The 21,945-nt window shown below is 36.4% G+C and overlaps 1 protein-coding gene and 2 long non-coding RNA genes across 3 annotated transcripts in view; 2 read left to right on the forward strand and 1 right to left on the reverse strand.

Annotated features, from left to right (window-relative positions):
* LOC5569806 overlaps positions 1 to 20,781 on the reverse strand; it is a 31,095-nt gene extending 10,314 nt beyond the window's left edge. Inside the window, exons 1-3 of the mRNA XM_011495103.2 lie at positions 20,340 to 20,781; positions 5,613 to 5,850; positions 5,418 to 5,551 (exon numbers count right to left, since the gene is read on the reverse strand). Of these exons, the coding sequence (XP_011493405.1) occupies positions 5,418 to 5,551; positions 5,613 to 5,850; positions 20,340 to 20,406 (439 nt within the window). The 5' untranslated portion in view covers positions 20,407 to 20,781. The remainder of the gene's footprint in view (positions 1 to 5,417; positions 5,552 to 5,612; positions 5,851 to 20,339) is intronic.
* Positions 959 to 2,391, forward strand: LOC110677166. Its single transcript, XR_002500997.1, has 2 exons — positions 959 to 1,044; positions 1,484 to 2,391. It is a non-coding gene; the product is annotated as an uncharacterized LOC110677166 (long non-coding RNA).
* On the forward strand, positions 3,243 to 4,919 carry LOC110677165. Its single transcript, XR_002500996.1, has 2 exons — positions 3,243 to 4,127; positions 4,433 to 4,919. It is a non-coding gene; the product is annotated as an uncharacterized LOC110677165 (long non-coding RNA).
* Positions 20,782 to 21,945: the final 1,164 nt, after the last annotated feature.

Raw genomic sequence — 21,945 nt, forward strand, 5'->3', positions numbered from 1 at the left:
TTTAATTTACTTTCCAATACTTATTTCAAAATTTTCTTTCCATTTCAACCCTTAGCACGCCTCCACGTGGCTGAATGATTCACCGCCATTTTGCTAACACTGATTTTTTTTTCTATATTTCGGGTAATATTTCTACTTTCCGTTAAATTCAGATCTGCTCACTTATTCAGATACTCACCAGACGGGAGCATTAACTGCGCCATTGTCGTAACCCTTCATGTTTTTCACCGGCACAAATTAAACACGGAGACATCTGATATCTCCGGAACAAATTTTCGTTACTGAAAAACGCGCCCAACTACACTAACGTCCGCCAACAGAATCATGGGATTACAATATCCCTCTCCTGTACTCCAATATTTTCCATTGGCCTTTTATCTACTCCACATAGTAGGCATGCATATTTCAGAAGTCATCCGTCGTCTAGCATAGACTCGTGAACGTCATAAAAATTAACAAGGCAGGCTCTTTACTGATGTAAATATCAAGTTTCACTGTAAACATGTGACGTCACTCCTATTGTACCATTTACCTTCCGGGCCACTAGATCCTTTTTTTCGCAAATTTGTTCGAGGTGGATAGGAATGACATCGTCAAGTAGCTGTCAGTTTTCGGAGTATATCACCTTCTTAATTTTAGTACACCGTGGACCCGTGCATTGGTAGACTGGCCCAGCTCAGTATGGAAGAAAAATAAAGTTGTATAATTTCACGGGGCACCCCCCAGAATAATTCCTTAGGATTGAAGGAAGACTTCCTGAAAATTTCAGCTCATTAGGTCGTTTCATGAGCTGGCGCATTTGAATTGAAGTTAATATGGGATTTCCAGCTGAAATATATGGGAAACAGTACATCATCTACAGTTTGGTTCAGGAAAATTGTTGATCGCGTGCATTTGAACTCAGAATGTCAAAAACACTTCTTTATACCATAGCAAACAATATTGTAGAAGGTTATATCATGATTAAAATTGATAAAGTTGGTGATTTACCTATTTGAAGTAGATCTGCAATACTCCTCTGTGTTTCTCCAACATAGCATGATGGTTACCACCTGAGACGAGACTCGCGAAGACGGTCTTCTTTTTCTGTGATTGCTGAGTTTTTTTCTTATTCCACTTTGTGCATACCATTTATGCGCATGCGCATACCAATTATGCGCATGCTGTTCAAATCCTCACATGAACCTCTCAGCAAAAAATCATTAAGTTTGCATCACATCGAATCATAAATAGCCATTTGAGTGAAATTTCATGCCAGCAAACGTAGCAGACATTTGAAATAATTAATCTTCTGCTTAGATTTATCATCAACTTTGGAAAAAACTGCTCCGCCGACTGAGGGTTTTAATAACAGTTTACTTTGAACACAATACTTTTCACTTTTTCAGCCATAAAAACGGTGGGCTGCATTTGACGTTTCGTGAGAGGGGAATCTGGGCTGCATATGACGTTGATATTTTTCCTCTTCGCGAGTCTCTCTCAGGTTACCACTAGGCGCATCATAGCCACCTATGACGCTGGACGAGCTGCTGCGCAAGGCACATAGATATAAGTGATTGCACGGGAGTTCTGATGTTATCCCAACTTTCAACAACTAAAATGTTAATGAAAATGACTTTAAATCCAGATACAACTTTCTGCAATTATGTTCATTAAGGTATCAACTAGTGTATTTTCCATTCTGGGCCCAATTGAACATGGTCAACTAGTATGCAGAACAAAACAGTGACAAAGGGTCAATTTTCAATACATTTGAAACGAATATCCCATACAAACTTCTAATTGAATGCGCCAGCTGGTGACGCAATCAATTGAGATGAAATTTTGAGAGAACTTTTTTCTTACCCTAAGGTACATATCTAGAGGGTGCCCCGTTTAGTTTTACAACTTTTTTGTTTTAGGGCCAGTCTAGTGCATTGGTTCACTAATGTGACGATTGAACGGTGCCAAATTCACTCGTTGCCTCCATGTCTCACATGAGTTCTACAAATGACATAAGCAAGAAACATACAATTTTTGCTTAAAATGGCATCGCCGAAAACGATTCCGCTGTTAAAATTTACGTGAGTATTTTCAGTTCAGTGAAATTGTCGACTTATTATGAAAAATGCAGAATTTTATAAAGTAGCCTTCATTTTATTCATGTTCAATTCATTACAAAAACTTATATTATTTTTTTCCATAATGCTTTACATATAGCTCTTATTTAGAATTCAGATAGATAGAGTTCCTTATGAAAATCACATAACATTCGTATGAAACTAAAGTACATTATAATTGTTCCTTTGATAATAATGAACAGGTTTTCAATTGGCATTTGCTACATGATTGATTATTCAAAATTAAATTTCAAAAATAATAAAAGCGATTAACCTGTAAATTTTATTTTTTTAGGCCTAAATAACATTTGATAAAAAGCCAACACATTCATCAGTGTTTTTTCTTCTTCTAATCAAAGGCTGTTCTTTCCAGTTATATTTCACAGTGGATGTTGTGGGCTTCTAGGTAATACAGATTATCCTGATGTATCCCTGTTAGTTGCCCATTCGACCTTACGGTTCATTATAACTATCGGCCTTTAGACATTCGGCTTAACGGTATTTAGTCTAACGGAATAGAACCATCTATGGTAATGTCATCCATAAACGTGCGAATAATTGTTTAAAAAAGTTGAAAAATAAAACCAAACATTTTTTTTAACAACAATCTTAATTTTTGTCAACATATGAATATAAGAAAGAAGCACCATCAGGGAACGTCTGAAAACTCCAGCAAGATGCAAGAATAACATGCGTTCAACTCCGAAATATAATGTGCGTCTCCCATTTTTTGCGAGTATCACAAAGCAAGGTGCAGGAGACAACCAGTGCTTGTGCGAGACAAAGCGAAGCACATTCACTTCTTTCAATCCCCCCGAGCTAGCTGAAAAATGCACGCTAGGGAAATTTGAGACAGATAAGCGTTGAAATCGGACATGCTTGATAATTTCTCTGCAAAAAATATACCTATCTCGATGCGTGTGAAATTTTTTGCAAGAAATTCTCAAGAAAGGCATTTTTCTTTGATCGCAGTACGCAGTTGAAAAGAAATGTCAATTCAAACGGAGATCATCACGGTTAAAAGAAGCAAGGTATTATACTCCGAAAAATGACGTTTGGCAATGACGTCATTCCTATCGCAAACTCGAACGGGTGCAAAAGAAAGCAAGGCGTGCTCTATTTTACTATCCTGTAAGCCTCATGCTTGATGATAGGAATGACGACACATGTTGTGATTGAAAACCGTAGTTTACACGTGGGAATAGCCTACCTTGTTGTGTCTACCGTGGAGATCACTGTAGAAAATTTCCTGACCATTTCTTCCTGATCATTGGTAGAGAATACTTATCGTTCTTCATCATGCAGCATCGTAAAATGTTACAAAAATCGATTCAATATCGGGTAATAATCAAAAGATGCAATTAACGAAGAGAAGTCGATCAATACAGATACGCCAGTGTGATACTAAATGCGAGATTTTCCGATCAATGTTATCCCGAGTGATAACGGGCTTTTTATTGTCGAAAATAAGTATAGTCATTTTGATCATTACGCGAGTAACTGACACTGAAGAAGGCTACAATTGGTGGTCGAAACACGCATATCTGTCAAAAGATAACGCAATTTGGGCGGAATGAAGAGGTACTCAATATACTTTTAGATTCTCTTTGAACATTTTTGTTTATTTTACAAATTGAAATTATAAGTTGATTACATCCCGCATAGAAAACTACTATTCTCTAAAATAGACAAATATTTCCTGAACGTAATGCAAATGGTTACCTATTTCAATTATGGTCCTCATGCATTCTCCCGATTACGGTAAAACCACACTCAGACATCAAGTACGCCTGTTACATTATCGATTATAGTTTACAAATATTCTGGTAAGGTATCCAAACATTTTGAAATGTATCCACCATTTAACACTATTTTCAAACTACATCATCTGTGGTTTACTGCTGAGCAGCTGCTTTTAATCGCCTCGCATTTTGTCGCAATGTTAAACTCCAGAAAAGTATTTATCGCCAATTAACTGTTCTAAACATAATCTAGGATAGTGTACCGCTCAATACAATCGCAGTATTGGTAAGTTCAATTTGAAAGTGCTTAAGGTGACAAGGGAGACCGTGTTATTTTCCCTATCTTTTGTCTCACTCTAACAATTATCATCATCACTTGTGAAAGCAAATCTCAAGTTTTAGTGAACCGATGAAGCTAAAAATGTATTGGGTTGTGCACTACATATATAGAATCATAGTGATACATTTTTCGCATCGATATATGGAGTGGTTCTTGGGATTTGCTTCTTTAAATGATAGGGTGATTATGATGACGTCCCGTGCGGCCTTAAAACATACACTAATTGTCTCCCCCAACAACTTGTTTCACAGCCAAAACAAATATCAACACCCGACAGTTTCGGAAACAAAAGATCGACATATCCCGGCACCATCCATGACCACCAGCATCGGATGCAGGAATGGAGAGCGATTACACGGGGTAATATTACGAAAAGTACAATCTGAAGCAGTATCAGTAGCGGCTGTGAATATTCAATCCGCCGATGCGGTTCCAGAAAAGACCGCAAGAACGAATATGTGTCCCAGCATTAGCTCAACATCCCGTTTTCAATAATGATTCAAGTTCAAGCCATTTATTACTTTATAATTTTCTAAATAAATCAAGACAAATCCCAATGTCAACAAATGTTTCTTGTTATTGTAGAATCAAACTCCAACTATAGTTTCAACTCACCGAATGTGTAATTTTCAACCTTACTAGATATGTTTCTTTTGCTGTTCTCATTCAAAATGTATATGAGAAATGACGAGTCTTGGAACGGTAAACATTCTTAACGACCCGTTGTTCATATGGTTGGATGTTGAAAAACATTACCCATAACAGTCGAAACATTACTGAAATTGGTTTGTGCAACTCTTATTCCTCTTAACGTTCAACGCTCCGTCATTGTAATCGTCGTCATCATTGAAACTTCAAAAGCAGCTTTTCTATCCAAAACTGTGTTCACTGTGTTTCGGTTGGAGAATAGAATACAGTGAACCCCTTTTTCCTGTAAATTTTCTTAATTATAAACTAAAAAAATGCTTTTGAAAAATTCGAAATCAATAACGGATCTTACCCCCTTAAATGTTTATTAGAGTGGATCGCTATATATTTATCGATCAAATCAGATGAGATTATTATTATTATTATCTTTATTAACGAGATTTGCAGCCCGAGGCTGGCTCATCTCGGTACAAATCAGATGAGATATATTTTCACAGCTCGTAGCTACAATTTGAAAAAATCCAATAACTATTATGATCGTTTGTGTTTATATAAATGGCATTCATTAACCAATCCAGAAATACTCACTCAGAACGGCCTTGATGTCTCCCTTTCCGGCAATGCGCAGAACCAAAATGTTCATGTTCAGAGAATACTTTCCGGAGACATCGAGCGATGGGATGATGACACTCACATTGATGTGCTGCTTTGCCAGATCAGTTCTAAAACAAAACCATCTATCAGTGTATAACATCCCCAGAAAAACTATAATCCAAATCATACTTGAGCTTCTTGATGATGAATTGTGACGCACCACCGATGGAGAGTTTGGAGAAGTTCGCAGAGAACGAGGGTCCACGCTCGATGCTGATCCTTTCGATGACCACCGGTTCCAGCTTGGGGTGTAGGTTATCGGAGCCGTAGCTTCCGCTGGCAATGTTGGGTCGTATCCGCTCGACAATGTCCGTGATGCATTTGTCTACATTGGGATCTTTCCTTTTGCACACCGACAGGACGGGTTCTATAATGGGATTGTGAAACAAAAGAACGTCGAATTAATTCTAGGTTGTTGATAGTCCTCAAATTGAAAAATAACACGTTGTATAACAGTTTGGGTTCGGTTGAATGATAATACCGTTTCGATGTTTAAAGCTTCGATACAACACGCGATACCGCCTACAAGTAGATAATTGTGTGCTCTCTTCGTCATCGTCATTACCGAGTATTCCGCACTGACCAGGTGCTATTTTTACCTGGCCTGAACAAGTGCATACTAGGGTGTACTAAAGTTTTACAGAAAAGTTGTGGGCTTGACAAACTTTTGTACGAGTGATATTTTTAGGTTTAAAAAAAAATCCGGTTTTCGCGATCGATATTTCTTGAGCTCAAGTATTAGTTTTAGGTAATAGTATTAGTTGTGTTTTTTGATATCTATAATTTTTTTTGGAAACATGAGAAAATTTTGCACAATGAGTTTTTAAATATTCGAAAACCATGATTTTTAGTAGCTTCTTTTTTCTATCTTTATTTACGAGATTTTTAGCCCTGGACTAGTTTTCCATTATTATTTAAGTTATCAAAAGTGGATATCAAACTTAAAATATATAAAACTGGAAAATTGTGAAATTTTGTAAGGGACAATATTGTTCAAGATATATACGATTTAGAGATATTATTCAATATTCACTGAGGACAGAAATGTCACTCTTTTGTCATCATATCATAGAATTCTCGCAAAATGTGTGATCTCGCCCTAAAAGCCATTGGTAACCAAGTGTATAGCTCTTTGTTTCTTAGTAAATGAATGGACCAGGATGAAAACTTCATCGTAGCATTATTGAATAACGTGTAAATCCACTCGTTTGCTCGGTAACAACAAGCTCCATGTTTGGTTTCCAATGGCTTTTTTTTACAAGTGATGCGAAAATAAGGAGCACCTCTACTTGTCATCCCTCACAGTTCCTCCCTTGCTAAAGTTAGTTTGTAACATCCTTCGCGACCATTTTGATGTCAAGCCCCAAAGTTTTCCAACAAAGTGAAATCTTGGGACACCCTATCTCTCACGTATAACCTATAGGTTGATGAGTTGAAGTCTTCATTCAAGCTGACCGACAGGTTAAGCATCCGGCTAAGATTAGGCGTGATTTTCACGCGAGCTACTCGACGCAACCACCTCATTTAGATGCTTCCGTCATTAATTTGCGTTTAGGTTCTAGGTACATCAATTAGCCCCGTGTCAGACGGCAAAGCGTGCACTGCGAGATGAGATGTGTGTTTGCTGTGAGCAAATGATAACAATTTTGTGGGGAACAATGATGGGCTTTTTAAGTACGAAATTAGCTGACTTTGTAATCATCTCGACTGGTGATTATAGGTTTAGGTTCACTAATGTATCACTAATATTTGCATTATAGTTGGATATAATCAGAGGAAAGTGATTTACTTCGGGGGGGTTTTAATTGTATTTAAGGGCAAGATGGGTTATGCGGCAAGATGCCAGTGCCATTTTTGAAAATTCAAGCTGTATTCCCATCCTTTATGAGTCTTCGTGTATACAAATTTTAGGAAAAAATATAAATGGTGCATGTTTGCTTACAGAAAAATTAAATTTAATATTGCCACACGATATACGAATGCGAAAATGGCAACTTTGGCAAAGAAAGCTCTCAGTTAATAACTGTGGAAGTGCTCATAAGAACACTACGCTGAGAATCAGTCTCTGTCTAAGTGAGGACGTTAATGCCAAGAAGAAAAAGAAGAAAAACAGCAATCAGTTGTAGTCTTCTGGTTGGGTACCTATACATTAGGGTGCGGCTTATTTTTCAAAAGTTCTCAAAACCAAAAATTCGTGTGCTCTACTGAATTCAAATCACATTGAAAGAGAAACCTCATAATCTGAGCCAAAAATATTAACATTTAGAGGTGGCCTTGAAGGTGAATTTTCAGGTTATGAAAATGACCTTCAGTGAAGTACATATAACTTTGTTATTTTTCCACCGATTTTGAAACTTTTGCAACTTTTGAAAAATAAGCCGCAACCTACTATACATGTATTTCAAAGTTACTGAAAATGTGATATTTCATATTACAATTGCAAACATACTTCAGAACCACTGTACTTAATACAGTAAGAATTAATCTGGTAACAGAAATGTATATCATTACCAGTGCCGTAGCTTGCGGATGGCCAGGTTGGCATCCGCCAAGGGCGCCAGCCTTTGGGGGGGGGGGGGGCGCCAAACTGCGTCACAGATTTGGTTAATTTTTCAAATTTTTCAAAGTCAAAATTTCAAAAGAAATTCCTTAACGTGAAAATGAAAAATTTTAAAAATTCCTAAATCGTTTTCAAAGATTTTAGTCAGGTCTTCTATAAAACGCTGCCATCCACTTACCTTCACGTCAATTTCTCAGCAATTGCTCAAAGGATGAAGCCGATTTTTCGTATGCGTATTGCATAACAGCCATTTTTTTTTTAAACACAATCTTTCCGATTCACCGGTTGAATTCTAGCAAAATCCTGGAAGAAACTCACAGAACCATTCACTGAGTTTTAAGGATACGGTACAGAGTTTTAAGGATACGGTTACAGAGAATCCTGAACAGGCCGAATTTCTTAACGGCTGGGCAAAATATTCAAAAAGTCTAAACTTGGGAAAAAAATCTAACAAAATCTTTACATTTTCAGAGAATTTCAGAAAACATGAATAAAAAAGAATGAAATGATTTTTTCCTGTAATGAACATTTTTACACTCTCTGACAAATTTGTTTTTCGAATATCCTGGAGATGATTTAGCACTTTAGTACAATGTTAGATCACATTACAATATCATTTCTGAAATCCAACCCTAAGAAGGGAAAATGTTGGGGGTTGTAGAACAGTTGCAATCCTAATTTAGTGATTTACTCGCGCGAGTATCGCTCTAACAAGGCAGTGCTTTGAAATTTGTAGCGAATTCTGCGCTTGTTTCCAAACGATTTTTAATAAATAATAAAAACAATTTTCCATTACTCAATGTTACTATTTAGAAATTAAGCTTCTTAACGAAATCTTGATGAAACATAAATTTTCTACCATTGATTCTACGAAAATAACGGAAAAAACTTTTTATTTTTTTACACTTTATCCAAAGGATATCATGAATTGGCTTCTATTTATTAGAAGACTCTTGCCAATTAAACAACAAACAAAATTTCTGGGGGAGTTGTTTAGTAAAATCATTATAAAATTTTGTTTAAAAAAACATGTGAAAATGTAGTAAGCACATTGTAATGACGAAATTTAAAAATAAAGAAACAAAATAAACGGTTCAATGATTTTAAAAACAATTTGTTGAATGCTATGCTCAGTTGTTTGTGCAGATTCGTCTCATGATCATTAATTTTCTTATACATTTCTTCAAAACGTCTCTTCGATATTCTCAGACTGTTCTCAAGAATAAATGTCTTGAACACCTTCTATTTACATTTACACAATATGTTAATGTACTCTAAATTAAAAATACTTCAGTCGCAATATGATGTTATTAGTGAATTTCGATAATAATTTAATATAGTAGATTAGCAATAGCATTAAACATTTCGCACAAATTCGTAGGTGGTACTGTCCTAGAGCATTGTATGAGGGTTACTTCCTTCCCGTCCGTTACCAAGGTCAGAAACTTGGAACTAATCTCTAACTATTAAAGAAGATTGACGCATCCTCTAATAATCGAGAGCTTTCCTGGCCACGTCTTTGCGAAAGCTGGGGAATGGTAAAGGATGCTTGATTGAACACCTACTTAAGCAAGATGCAGAGAACTCTACGACCTCTCATAGCTGTAACGGGATGTTATGGAATGTTAATGGAAAGAGTAGTGCCATAGGATACGCACGCACCGAACGAAAACCGACAAAAAACTGCAGTTCATAATCCATCATCTTGAACCGAGCATTCACGAGCCACATTCAGTTTTTGAATCAACTCGTTTAACACACACAGGAGATAAACAAAATCACGCAGAACGAGTTCATGCTTTCTCGTCTTACGTTATCACAAAAGCAAACAAAAACTATCCGGGTGGCGTAGCACTGGCCGAACCATTAGTGGGATTAGTTAAAAGCTTAGCACACTTAGAACAAACTTCAGATATAATCTTTCAAATGAAAAAAAAAACACTTTTATCACTTTAACAACATGTTTCCAAGTTATCCACATTTGCACGTGGCATAGCGCCATCCGCCGAATCAAATTCTTCACCAGCCGAATTAAAAAAAAAGAAGAACGCGGGACGAAGTAAACATGACACAAAATTCAAAACGCAGCCGCCCGCGCGCATGGTTTGCTACGATCATAATAATTTAATACAGTTGATGTCCTAGAATTAAAAAAAATGTTTCAATGTCAATAGGGTCCTAAAGCCCTGTCCAAATTTAAGTGCCAAACGCTTAAGTTTTGGTCGCAAACACATGTTTACTCAACTTTTTAATGTTTTTCGTTTGTTTGAGTCCAAAAAACATTTTTTCTATGTTATTTACAATTTTGTCACACCCCTTGGCTTAAACTCAAATTTTGGGTGTTTTTTGTTTTGCCTGTCCGTTCCGAAATGTCAGATAGGAACAACCCCAGTGTCAAAACTAAAAACCCTGTGGTGTTTTTGTCGACTAAGCAAACGTCAAACATGAGCAAAAGTGACAAGGTTCATTCATGGACCCATTTTTGAAATTAAAGTTTGAATATGATATAGCCGTTATTTGAGCGGGAAAAATTGCTGTTCCAGTTACATGCTCTTTCGTATTATTAAATAAAAATAAGATTTCATTAAACATTTTAGGTCGATGGGGGTGACAATGGGTCTAGGAGGTGAGATTGGGTCAAAACGGAAAAATATGTTTTGTGAAATATTTCAGCTAATAACGCTGATATTACTAAAATTAATAATTAATATGTTAGGGAACATACTATAACACATAATTCATAACAATATACATTTTTAGAAATAGTAGTTTTTGTATACTACATCAATAAACTTGCATGTTGAAACTAGATAAAATTTACAACATTAAATTTCTCCTGTACAAAGTTTCACGCATGTACTCTAGCCTCTATCGTTGTATTAGTAGAATGTTGAAAGTCTTTTCTTTACACATCACAGGTATTTTCCGGAATCTGTTTTATTTTTCCACAAAAAAATCATTTTGTTCGGTACGATGTCTAAAACATTGAAAATGGGGGTGAGATTGGGTTAAGCAAGAACGATAGTAAATGAAATTCCAAGTCCACTTTTTTGACATTTTACGGTGCCGGGTGTTCTCTTTTTTCATTAAGATGTGTTTATTCTTTCTAAATACAGCATCTCTGAAACATCAAACAAGTCTACTTGAGTATTCCGTGCATTGAATAACAATACAACGCATTTTGACAACTTCTCAAACCAGCAACTGTGTTTCGTGCGCAGCAACATCGTAATTTTTTATCAAAAGGGTGTTTTTTTTTTTTAATTTGATTATTTATCAGTGTTTTCATATTATAGAAACATCTCACGGAAGTACAAATGAGTTCAATCGCTGAAATACTGGGATTATGACGTCAACTTCTGCCTGAAATTTATTGATCGAGGAATGTCGCACCGAAATTTAACTATTTGCGAAGGTTTAAAATAATCACTGTTTCAGTACACCTTTGGGGAAACTGAATGGGCTTTATAGCTATGGGGATGAGACTTTGAAGACAATTTGAGGGAAAAACCAAGAAAATTTATGTAAACTTGACGATAAATGTTGGGTTTACATATTTTTCCTCATAGCTCTTCAATTTTCAGTATAATCTTTCTTTTAAGTGCGTTTATCATACTTGTGAAATATCTTAGATATCTTTTTGTCTTGTTTGCATCGTTTTTTGTCAATATTTTTCAGTTGTGAATGGTTTTGAAATCATATTCTCAAAAACAAGTTATTTCAATTACAGTGACTCAATGTCACCCTCTCTATGGGGTGAGATTGGGTCATTTTTCATTCACTTGTGGTGCCGCTGTGAATAAATATTTGTCGTTAATTTTTTGAACAGTTGTTAATGTACCATCAAAGTACATACACACCAAATTTGGAGTTGTGTTTGATCCTTCGACCTTGATGCTTGCTCCTGCGGGGGCCGGCAATGAGGGCAGGATCAAACATGTCGCGCGTCGGTCGAGTGAAAGTGAAAAAGTGGCGTGATCGCTTAGTTGTGTTTGATCCTTCGACCTTGACGTTTGCTCCTGCGGGGGCCGGCGATGAGGGCAGGATCAAACATGTCGCGCGTCGGTCGAGTGAAAGTGAAAAAGTGGCGTGATCATTTAGTTGTGTTTGATCCTTCGACCTTGACGCTTGCTCCTGCGGGGGCCGGCGATGAGGACAGGATCAAACATGTCGCGCGTCGGTCGAGTGAAAGTGAAAAAGTGGCGTGATCGCTTAGTTGTGTTTGATCCTTCGACCTTGATGCTTGCTCCTGCGGGGGCCGGCGATGAGGGCAGGATCAAACATGTCGCGCATCGGTCGAGTAAAGTGAAAAAGTGCCGCGTTCGATAAGTTCTTTTTCATCTTTCGACGTTGACGCTTGCTCCTTGGCAGTGCGTCAAGAAAGCCCGAGCAGTCGTCAGTTGTTTTCCCTCTCGGGACGCGCGCCTATTTTCTCTGTGTGTTTTCATATAGCCGAGCAAACGAGTGAAGCTGAAAGTGGATTGTTGCTGCTCAAGGATGACGGATCAATTGGTGAGCTCGTTTCATGCTACTATTTCTAATCTATAAAATATGTATGATTGCATCTTTAATAATTTTTCAACAAACTATGAAATGTTCGTCACTGTGAGTGTCGACATAAACTCTGATTCATAAATTATTTACGTCAAATTTTTTTTACTCAAAACACCTTTTTCCTTTTACTTTTATTTTTGTAATTAAAAAAAAACTTTGAATGGTTCGACACTACGAGTGTAGACTTGCGAAAGGTTCACTTTATTCAACAAACTTTGATAAGTTCGTCAACTCAAGTGTCGGCATAATTTTTCTCTACATAGATATTGTTCACACCAAATAGAAAATTTTATATTTACATATAAGCATATTTATAGCTCACAAATAATTATTTATCATGGTCTAATCGCTTATCAAAGTGAATCCTGTGACCCAACGATCCTCCCCATTAACAAACATCCCTCCCAGTAACCTTTGTGGAGATGCAGAGGCAAACACGGTCTCCAAATAGCAAAGGTTACACACTAACATTCCTTCCCCCAATCCCACCTGACTGCAAGGACGTGGCCGGCGCCGTTATTGACCATGTATAAATAGAGGCACTGAATTATGCACACTGAAGAAGATTTTGGCCAATCCCAGCCGATCTTCTAGTTGATTCTTTGTGCATTTTCACTGACCTCGGTCAATCACGGAATAGCAACCATTGATATGTGTAGTCAGTCTAAGCTAAGCTAAGCTAAGCATCAAAGTACATACACACCAAATTTGAAGTTTATTGGAGTTAAATTGCGATAGTTATTCAAAAAATAAATCGCACATATCCCTTTTTGACCCATTGTCACCCCCAACGACGGTAGCTAGCAATATTGTTTAACTACAACTAAAGTTGATTTAATGTGGAACAGGACTTCGCTAGAGCCTCATTGATGTTATCCCATTTAACTGTAGTTTTACAGTACTGCTAGATTTATGTACACCGTTTATATGCATAAATTTCCAGCAGCATGATTACTAAGGTTATTTCACGAAAACTTTAATCACACATTTAATCATGAAAACGAAATTAACTTAGGGGCGCCAAAAGGGATGTTTGCCAAGGGCGCCGTGAGGCCACGCTACGGCTCTGATCATTACCCATCTTATGAATTGTTGCAGTGCAAGACCTGCCTGTGTTGTCGCTTGGGTGAATCAAATAATAGCATCTGCGATTTTGGGAGCCTTAGATACGGTTCAGTAGGGTCTATCACGCAAAATATATCGTAATGATGCTAATAACTCGTGATGAGATTTTATTTATTATTTTTATTTATTTATTTATTTTAGTTGGATTCAAAAGCAATACAACAAATTCTATGTAAAATGTTACTTTTATAAAATTATAGATCCAGGGTTTAATTTTTGGATTGTTTATAAGTTCATATTCAACAACAATTCAATTTAGAAGGACGTAAAATCAAAAAGTAATAAATCTTAATACATCTTTAGCATTATGATCTGGACACGGAAAAATGCGGAACTGTGTGCCAGGAAAAAAAGTTATAATTTCGGGCACAACACGTGTCATGAAAATGCAAGATCATAACCGAATCCATGAAAACATCAATTTAAATACCTGTCATTTATAATTGGATTGTATTTGAATATTGGACAATTAAGTCATGAACAATATTCATGAAAGCAACACGTCTTGTCAATTAAGATACACTTCCTGCAAAACCTAACTTTCGTAACGGTTCGCATATAAATTTGTTGTTGTTATTTTTATTGATGATACTCAGTTGCTTTGACACACGCATGTATGCCCGCACTTTCGCACATCGCTTCAATGCCCACTTTATGGTCGGTTGACCCTTCACCTTAGCTGAGCTCTGATTTTCGAGTACCTATGTGGTTTATGGTTTGAAGATATCTGATCATTAATTTTCTTTGTTCACTATTTTTCTGTTACTTACACTGCGGAACACATTTTTTGTCTCAAGCATCAAAATACTGCTATTTACTTAGTTAAGGGCTGTTGAATCCATATTATTTGGCTTTGTAAGAGAACACTTGAAAAACTGGTAAAATTCGAAAAGTCTCGTATTTTTCTCTCAACATAAGACAACATCACGAAGTTATAAATCTCCAGGTGTTTAAAATAGTAATAAATATAATACATTTCAGATTCACGAAAGCTTAATATCTAGTCTTTTGAATAGGCGACTTTAATTTTTGATTTAACCATGTTTTAAAGTAAATATAAGGATTTGTTTTTTGACTATTTTCAAATCGACCGAGCTGGAATCGAATTTTTAGTTCAAATACCAATTTTGCATGCCTAGGTTAAAAATTTCAATTTGAATTAATAATAATTCAATCAATTATCATATCGTCGCTGATAAATATATTTGTTTCTGATTTGTATTATACGCACTTTCTGACATAGCACAAATTTTGTAAAACAAAGTCACTCAAAACTAACGCGATTTGTGCAAGATTGATAAGAGATGCTTAAAATAAATGTTACGTACTCAACACATTGACAATCAAATTCTTCATTAAAAAACCGCAATCTATTTTTTTTTTTTTTTTTTTGAGTACAGTTATCAAACATGTGAGTCAGATTTTTATCTTCACTAGTCTTGAAATGGCAGTATGGTGAAGTCGTGCCCATACTTTCTGCGACACCCTATAGACATCTGGAAGTTACCAATTTTTGGTGATGTGATCCATGATATAATCACGCCTAACCGGATTCGCGAAATAATTCGATAATCGCATTATACGCCGAGCAAATGTTCATCGCTCGCTCACGCAAGAGCAAGTGACGCGATCAATAGATCAAACACTACTAAGCGATCGCGGCACTTTTCCACTGCGACACGACGCGCGACATGTTTGGTCCTGTCCTCATCGCCCGCCAAAGTCGAAAGATCATACACTACTCATAGATATGGCCACGATGTACAATATTAAGAAGGTTATATATTCCGAAAACTGACAGCTACTTGAAAGCGTTATTCCTGTCCTCCTCGAACAAATATGCGAAAAAAATGATCTAGTGGTCCGGAAGGTATATGGTACGATAGGAGTGGCGTCACATGTTTACAATCAAACTTGCTATTTGCATCAGTAAAGAGCCTGCTTTGTTAATTTTTATGCCGTGGATATGGCAAATGGCAATATGGATGGCTATACAGTATTTGTAAAAAGGTTGAATATGATTTTAGAGAGCTTCAAATGAATGCCTTTTAGGATAACTGAATAAAGGAAAATATCCTAAATAGACAATCTTTTGTTCAGCATGATATACAGTAATGATTGTGTTACTGAACAAGAGGACTTAATGTGCTCTTATGCATGTAAGTGTTCCGCTTCCACCATAGTCAGCCATATATTTCTGTGTGCGTTTGAAATGCAAACATCAAATGCGGGAACACCAAATGCGGTAAGATTTTCCACAATCAACCCGATGTCAAAGATAGCTTTTCTTTGCTAGGTTGGCGGTGATATGAGTAATCGTTGCTAGGTGTCCTTCGATTGTTTTGTCTTACCGCATTTGAAGCTCATGTAGTCGAAATTTGCACCTCAAATGCAAACAGAAATACACCATCAATCAGCCAACATTCTCACTCTTACTCATACTCTTACTGTTCAGCCTTTATTGTTACTAAGGATGTTTTGTCAATTAAGATAGATTTTCGTGCAAAACTTTGAAGTCACAAAAAAAAACATTGAACGTAAACAAATGATTTAAATATGAATTAATATTCGCAGCTATAAACCTAAACCTAACGTTCGATATCGCAACGATATAATGGATCGCATATAAAGTTGTTATTATTGTGCTCTGCGAAAAAAATCCACGGAATTCGAATATCTGAAAATGTCAACATACCGCCGCAGTGATAATAAAAATTACCAAAGGTTTAAGAGTTAGCCAATTTGGAACATTCGCGTCATTGAAGAACGAAAAAAATCCAAGCCTGATTTTGAAATGAGCGCCGCAACATTGACACTAGATTGCCTAACACATAAGGTGCCTGCGAACATTGCCACTAATTCACACTTTTACTTTTTTTTTGTCCTTTTTATGGTCGGTTAAAACTTCACCCTAACTTGCTTCTGATTTTAGAGCATAGGGCTCATGTTTATTTCTGGAAATAACCCTGTCCAATGGTATTTGATTATTAATTTCCTTTGTTTATCACCACTACTTAACTGATCAGCAAAAAATGTCTCCTACCCATGTACACTCCCGTGCATAAGTTTGGGTTCACCCCTGAAAAACATAAAAAAGTGTTCAGTCCATATCTCTGGGATTACTCGACCAATTGAAACTCTCTAAGCCGCATTCGAAAGGCAAAGAGTAATTCTTATTGTGTATGTATTTTTCAAAAACATTTATTGAAATTTGTATACTACATTTTTACTTAAAGTTGTGACATTTTTCAAAAAACACACTGAGAAAACATGGCTAATTTCCTCGGCATTGGATCGACCAAATTTTCAAAACAAGGTGTCATTAAAACCGTAATTTTATATTCTTTTTGCGGAAAAATCTGTAAACTATATAAAATTAATGAAACAGTCATTCAAGTCATCGTGCAAAAGTTTGGGTTCACCCCTCAGTATGGTGTATCGTGCAAAAGTTTGGGTGCTCCTTTGTGGGCGAGCGACGGAATCCGGATCAACTGCAATTCGTATTTTTGTTTTGTGTCATCAGAGAGATTTTTTACATGAAAAGCAAAATTGTTATTTTTCTCGCGTTTCCAGAGTGATTTCTTTCTCAGTTAGTCTATATGCGTTAAGTGAAACTGAAAATGGATTGTGGCTCAATCAAAGATGAAGGATCAATTGGTGAGCTCGTTTCATGCCTTCATTTCAAATCCGTAAAATATGTATGACTGCACATTTAAACGTATATAGTCTAATGGTTTGCCACTGTAAGTGTCGGCATAGGAGTGTTCTATGATGGGCAAGCCAATCGATTTTTTTTTTCTTTTTTTATGAGTCGTCTTGATAGTTGTAGGAATGTTGCGTTTAGCTACTTATTTGTTCAATAAACTTAAAATGGTTCGTAACCTCAAGTTTATTTCATTCTACTTGGAAATCATCAAAATGAATCCTGTGACCCAACGTTCCTTCCCAATAACAAACATCCCTCCCAGTAACCTTTGTGGAGATGCAGAGATAAACACGGTCTCCAAATAGCAAAGGTTACATAATAACATTCCTTCCCAGAATCCCACCTGACTACAAGGACGTGGCCGGCGCCGTTATTGACCCTGTATAAATAGAGGCACTAAATAGTGACCATTGATATGTGTAGTCAGTCTGAGCTATGCAAAGCTACGCTAAGAATTTGATCACTTCGGAACCTAATTGCAATTAGCGTTGGGCAAATTTGACCACAACATCGATATTACTGAATCGATTCAAATTTGATATGTCGAATCGATTCATCGATTTAATCGAATCATTTGAATCGATGTTTTCGAATCGATTCGATTTTTAAGTTCATATGAACATTTATAAAAACAATATCTTTAAATAAGACAAAATGCAATTTCATATGATTTGTAATTTCCTTTAACCGAATAACGTTTGAAATTTAAAATCAGATATTAAGCACTTCAATGCTGATTCAAAACTTTGTTAATGGTTCATCAACTCATTGAAAAATACTTATAAATTTCATCCATTTGAATCGAAACAAAAAATCGAATGAAGAAAATCGATTCACTTGATTTAGAGTGCTCCTAACATCGATTCAAAACATAAATTAATCGGAACAAAAGAATCGATTTTCGGAACATCGATTCTAAATTGCCCATCGCTAATTGCAATTCCTTTCATGGGCGCTAAGCGTTCCATGAACACCACATACATTCAATGTTACATATGTCTAATGATGATTTTATTCAGATTTTTAGTTATTCTCTAAAAGGTTGTTTTGTTTTGCATTAAATTATTTACGACTTTTGGAGATGTAACCTGCTTTTGCTAAGCCTACATGCAAATTTTAAGTTTTTAGAATGTTACGTCAGCTTTAGAATAAACAGCTTGACGTATTTTTGACATCATACAGCTTGCAAACAAAAGAATATCTTCTCGTTCAGAAATTTTTTAACCTTTGCTTTAAGAAAACTGAGCGATAGTGTAGCGTTTAAAAGTGTGTATATTCATCGACCATAACGTCGCGTCGTTCAAACAAACATTTTGAACACATTTCAAATTTGCAATAGGGTATAGAATATCAAATTTAAATAAGTTTATTGAACATGAATTGCTATTTTATTTAAACCATACTTTAGAAATATAAATATATTTTTCTAGAGAAGTTACCCCGATTTACAGTACAAAAAAATGATCAACTGAGCACAGACTTGTGGTGGCTGAATAAGTTTTTATATTAATCTTATTAAAGTTTAACTTAAGTGAGTTTATGTTTTATATAGCTCTTATTATTGAAAGCCGTTTTAATTAAATTCAGCCAAAATAATTCCAGATCTCATTGATGGAGATATTGTTAAACGACTCAATTAGTATTAATTTACAGTATTGGGAACAATCAGCAACTTTTTTCAAACACATGCCATACAAACGATTTATTACCCGAAACTCTGAATATAAAAATGTAGTGTCACCAAACTAACATTCCACGACGCCAAAGTATACAATACGACAAAAAACTACTTCGTGAAGTGGAAATTAGCGTTGGTCAGTCTTAAAATTCCACTTATAAACAAAGAATACATCCCGGTATTTTCCGGTTTAACAGTCTGGAGAAGACGCAGACGACCGTTTATCAGATTGGTTTTCCTATTGAATTGCTGTGAGCTGAGATATTCGTGACGTCTGCCTTCAAATTTTTATTTGGACATTCTTCTACGTCACTTTGCGATACTTTCTGCATAACAATTTGCTATTTATGTACAATCAATCTAAGCCAGACAATAAAATTACACGCAGCAGTAAGTTATAGATCTATAAAATTGCACAGCAGCAATTCGTTGTGGCAGCATTACTTAACGATCTCGTGTATCAACCTTACCATTCGTTGGGCACAGAAATTATCTTCCTACACTCATCCATTTCCGATCAGTAATCACGGCCACGACAGTGATATGCAAATTTCTAATGGCTGTTCTCCCCAATTCAAACAAGCCATCAACATTTCATTAAAATGCCATCCTCCAAACGAATCATAAATTAACCTTTGCAGTACTGGGTGTCGACATAAAGGATTTAATTCTTTAAATTAACCATCGTTCGATCGATTTTTATAAAATTTTGAGATGAAAAACACAAATTAGTTATGTTTTGATGCATGCATGAAGATTTCGATGATGATCTTCACAAATTACTCATTTTTTCTTGTATTCATGTGCAACAGTCTCCTAATTGAAACAAATCGTACATTCACTTGAATACAACCAACTCTCCCTTACTCGATATTTTGTATCTCGAAATCGAGTTGGTTATCATAGCTACCTCGATGGTCCCTTGGAACGTATTTCCACTGGTTTTGTATTGTATAACTCGATATCTCCCTAACTCGATTATATAGCTCGATATCTGACTAACTCAATATCGAGTTTTGGAAAGTTGACTGTTTCACAATATATTTTTTAAGAATTTTGATAATGTTCGTTGCATTATTTAATTACTTTTATTTCTGAATTCACCAGAATAGGTCAAACGATGGTGAAGTTAGAGAATTATAAAACTGTGATAACAGCACCCAGTACTGTAAAGGTTAAGCTAAATTTAACCCGCATCACGCATTACGATCGACCCACTGATCATACACTTACCCAAAAAGGCGTAACTCAGCCCCAAGTTCAATATCAGCAACAACCCGGCAACGTGCAACAGCTGCATGATGATCGATTGATTGTGTCTCGGGCCTCTAAGTTCTCTTTCACTCTCACTCTCACTACCGAAACCCTTGGTTTCCGCTGTTAAACTGGTCCACTCTCTTCTTCGCGCGCAACTCACGACACTAAGTGCTCGTGAAAATCACTGTCAAGATCAACAAGGTTCAACCGGTTCGCATCGAAGTGGCGGCTTTCGGGCTAACAACTGCGACCACTGACCTTATTGCACGCAAAAAGGATTTTCCTAGCACGAAACTGTTTGCGGTTAGATACTATTACGAAGCAGTCGACCGAACGCCAGCCTGTTAGAACCCGCCAATCGATGCTGCTGCAAACCGTCTGATTACTGACTCCGAACTGATCTGCGGACGTTCTGACTGACGGGTTCAGTTTTATATGGCTAGGGGGGTGGTCGCTGCTCTCGGTAGTCGGCGTCGTCTTCGCTGCTTAGAACGATCGATTCGCACCGCGGGATTCTTGGCTACCCGCTTACGCACGCCGCTTTTCATCGGATCGCTCGATAGGTTCGCGAAAAAAAAAAGCACGATGAAAGGTTAGAATGAATGATTGGGCGATCCTATTGCTGTAGGTGTGATGAAGCCCGAAATTAAGCTGTTCTCCGCCTGTAATTGATAGTGGCATGTATAATGGGTGCTTTCGAGGAATGGGGCAATTAGGCAGTTAGCAGGGGAATGATTTGATACCTGATTATTTGTAGAAAAAAAATAAACATTGTGTGATTTTTTCAAAAGTTCCATCCCACAAATCTTTGTTTTTTTCTTCTATTAAATGATTACAAAGATTCTTTAAACGAATTACATGCATGAAACCTTTGTCTTTTTGGCTACCTTCAAATATGTGCATCAGCGTCCCTCTTCAGAGTAAGTATGGTTTTATCCCCTTTCTAGAAGAACAAGCAACAATAATGACGCATCAGTTTTTTGAATCATTGTTGCAAAATTATGATAAAGTCAACTCTCCCTAACTTTAAATCACATTATCCTACGTGACAGTTTTTGACAATAGTTTTTAAAAATTCAAAATTTTATAATCCTTAAATGGTATGTGAGCCTTCATTCAACTATTAACATTGTCATAAAATTCAATTTTAAGAAATCCATCAGCATTTGGAGAATTCTATTAGAAACTTTTTACCATTTGGAGAATATTTACAAAAATAAATCTTCTAGCTGTTTACCTTTAAGTAAGTGAAAACCGTTTGTTGAGTTTGTATAATTTGACGAATACGCGTATTTCGCCTCAGCTGGTCTACACTACAGTATCGTGTACTGGAATGTAAGAAGTTACTTCAACTATGAGTACTAAAAACTTTTCGGGGAACCGGCATTCGGGCAAACGACATTCGGGGAACCGACGTTCGGCGAAAAGTAGCACAACCCATCGAAGTAACTGCAGTAATCAATTTCTCTTTTCGCTGATAACTTGAGCAGATCAATGTTATCAATTGCCGTTTTTTTGCAGTTGGAAACAACAAAAAAAATGCTCCAAAGAACAGAATATGTATTAAAGAAGGTGAAATGTA

This window comes from Aedes aegypti, chromosome 2 (assembly GCF_002204515.2).
Source record: "Aedes aegypti strain LVP_AGWG chromosome 2, AaegL5.0 Primary Assembly, whole genome shotgun sequence".
Classification (NCBI taxonomy): Eukaryota; Metazoa; Arthropoda; class Insecta; order Diptera; family Culicidae; genus Aedes; species Aedes aegypti.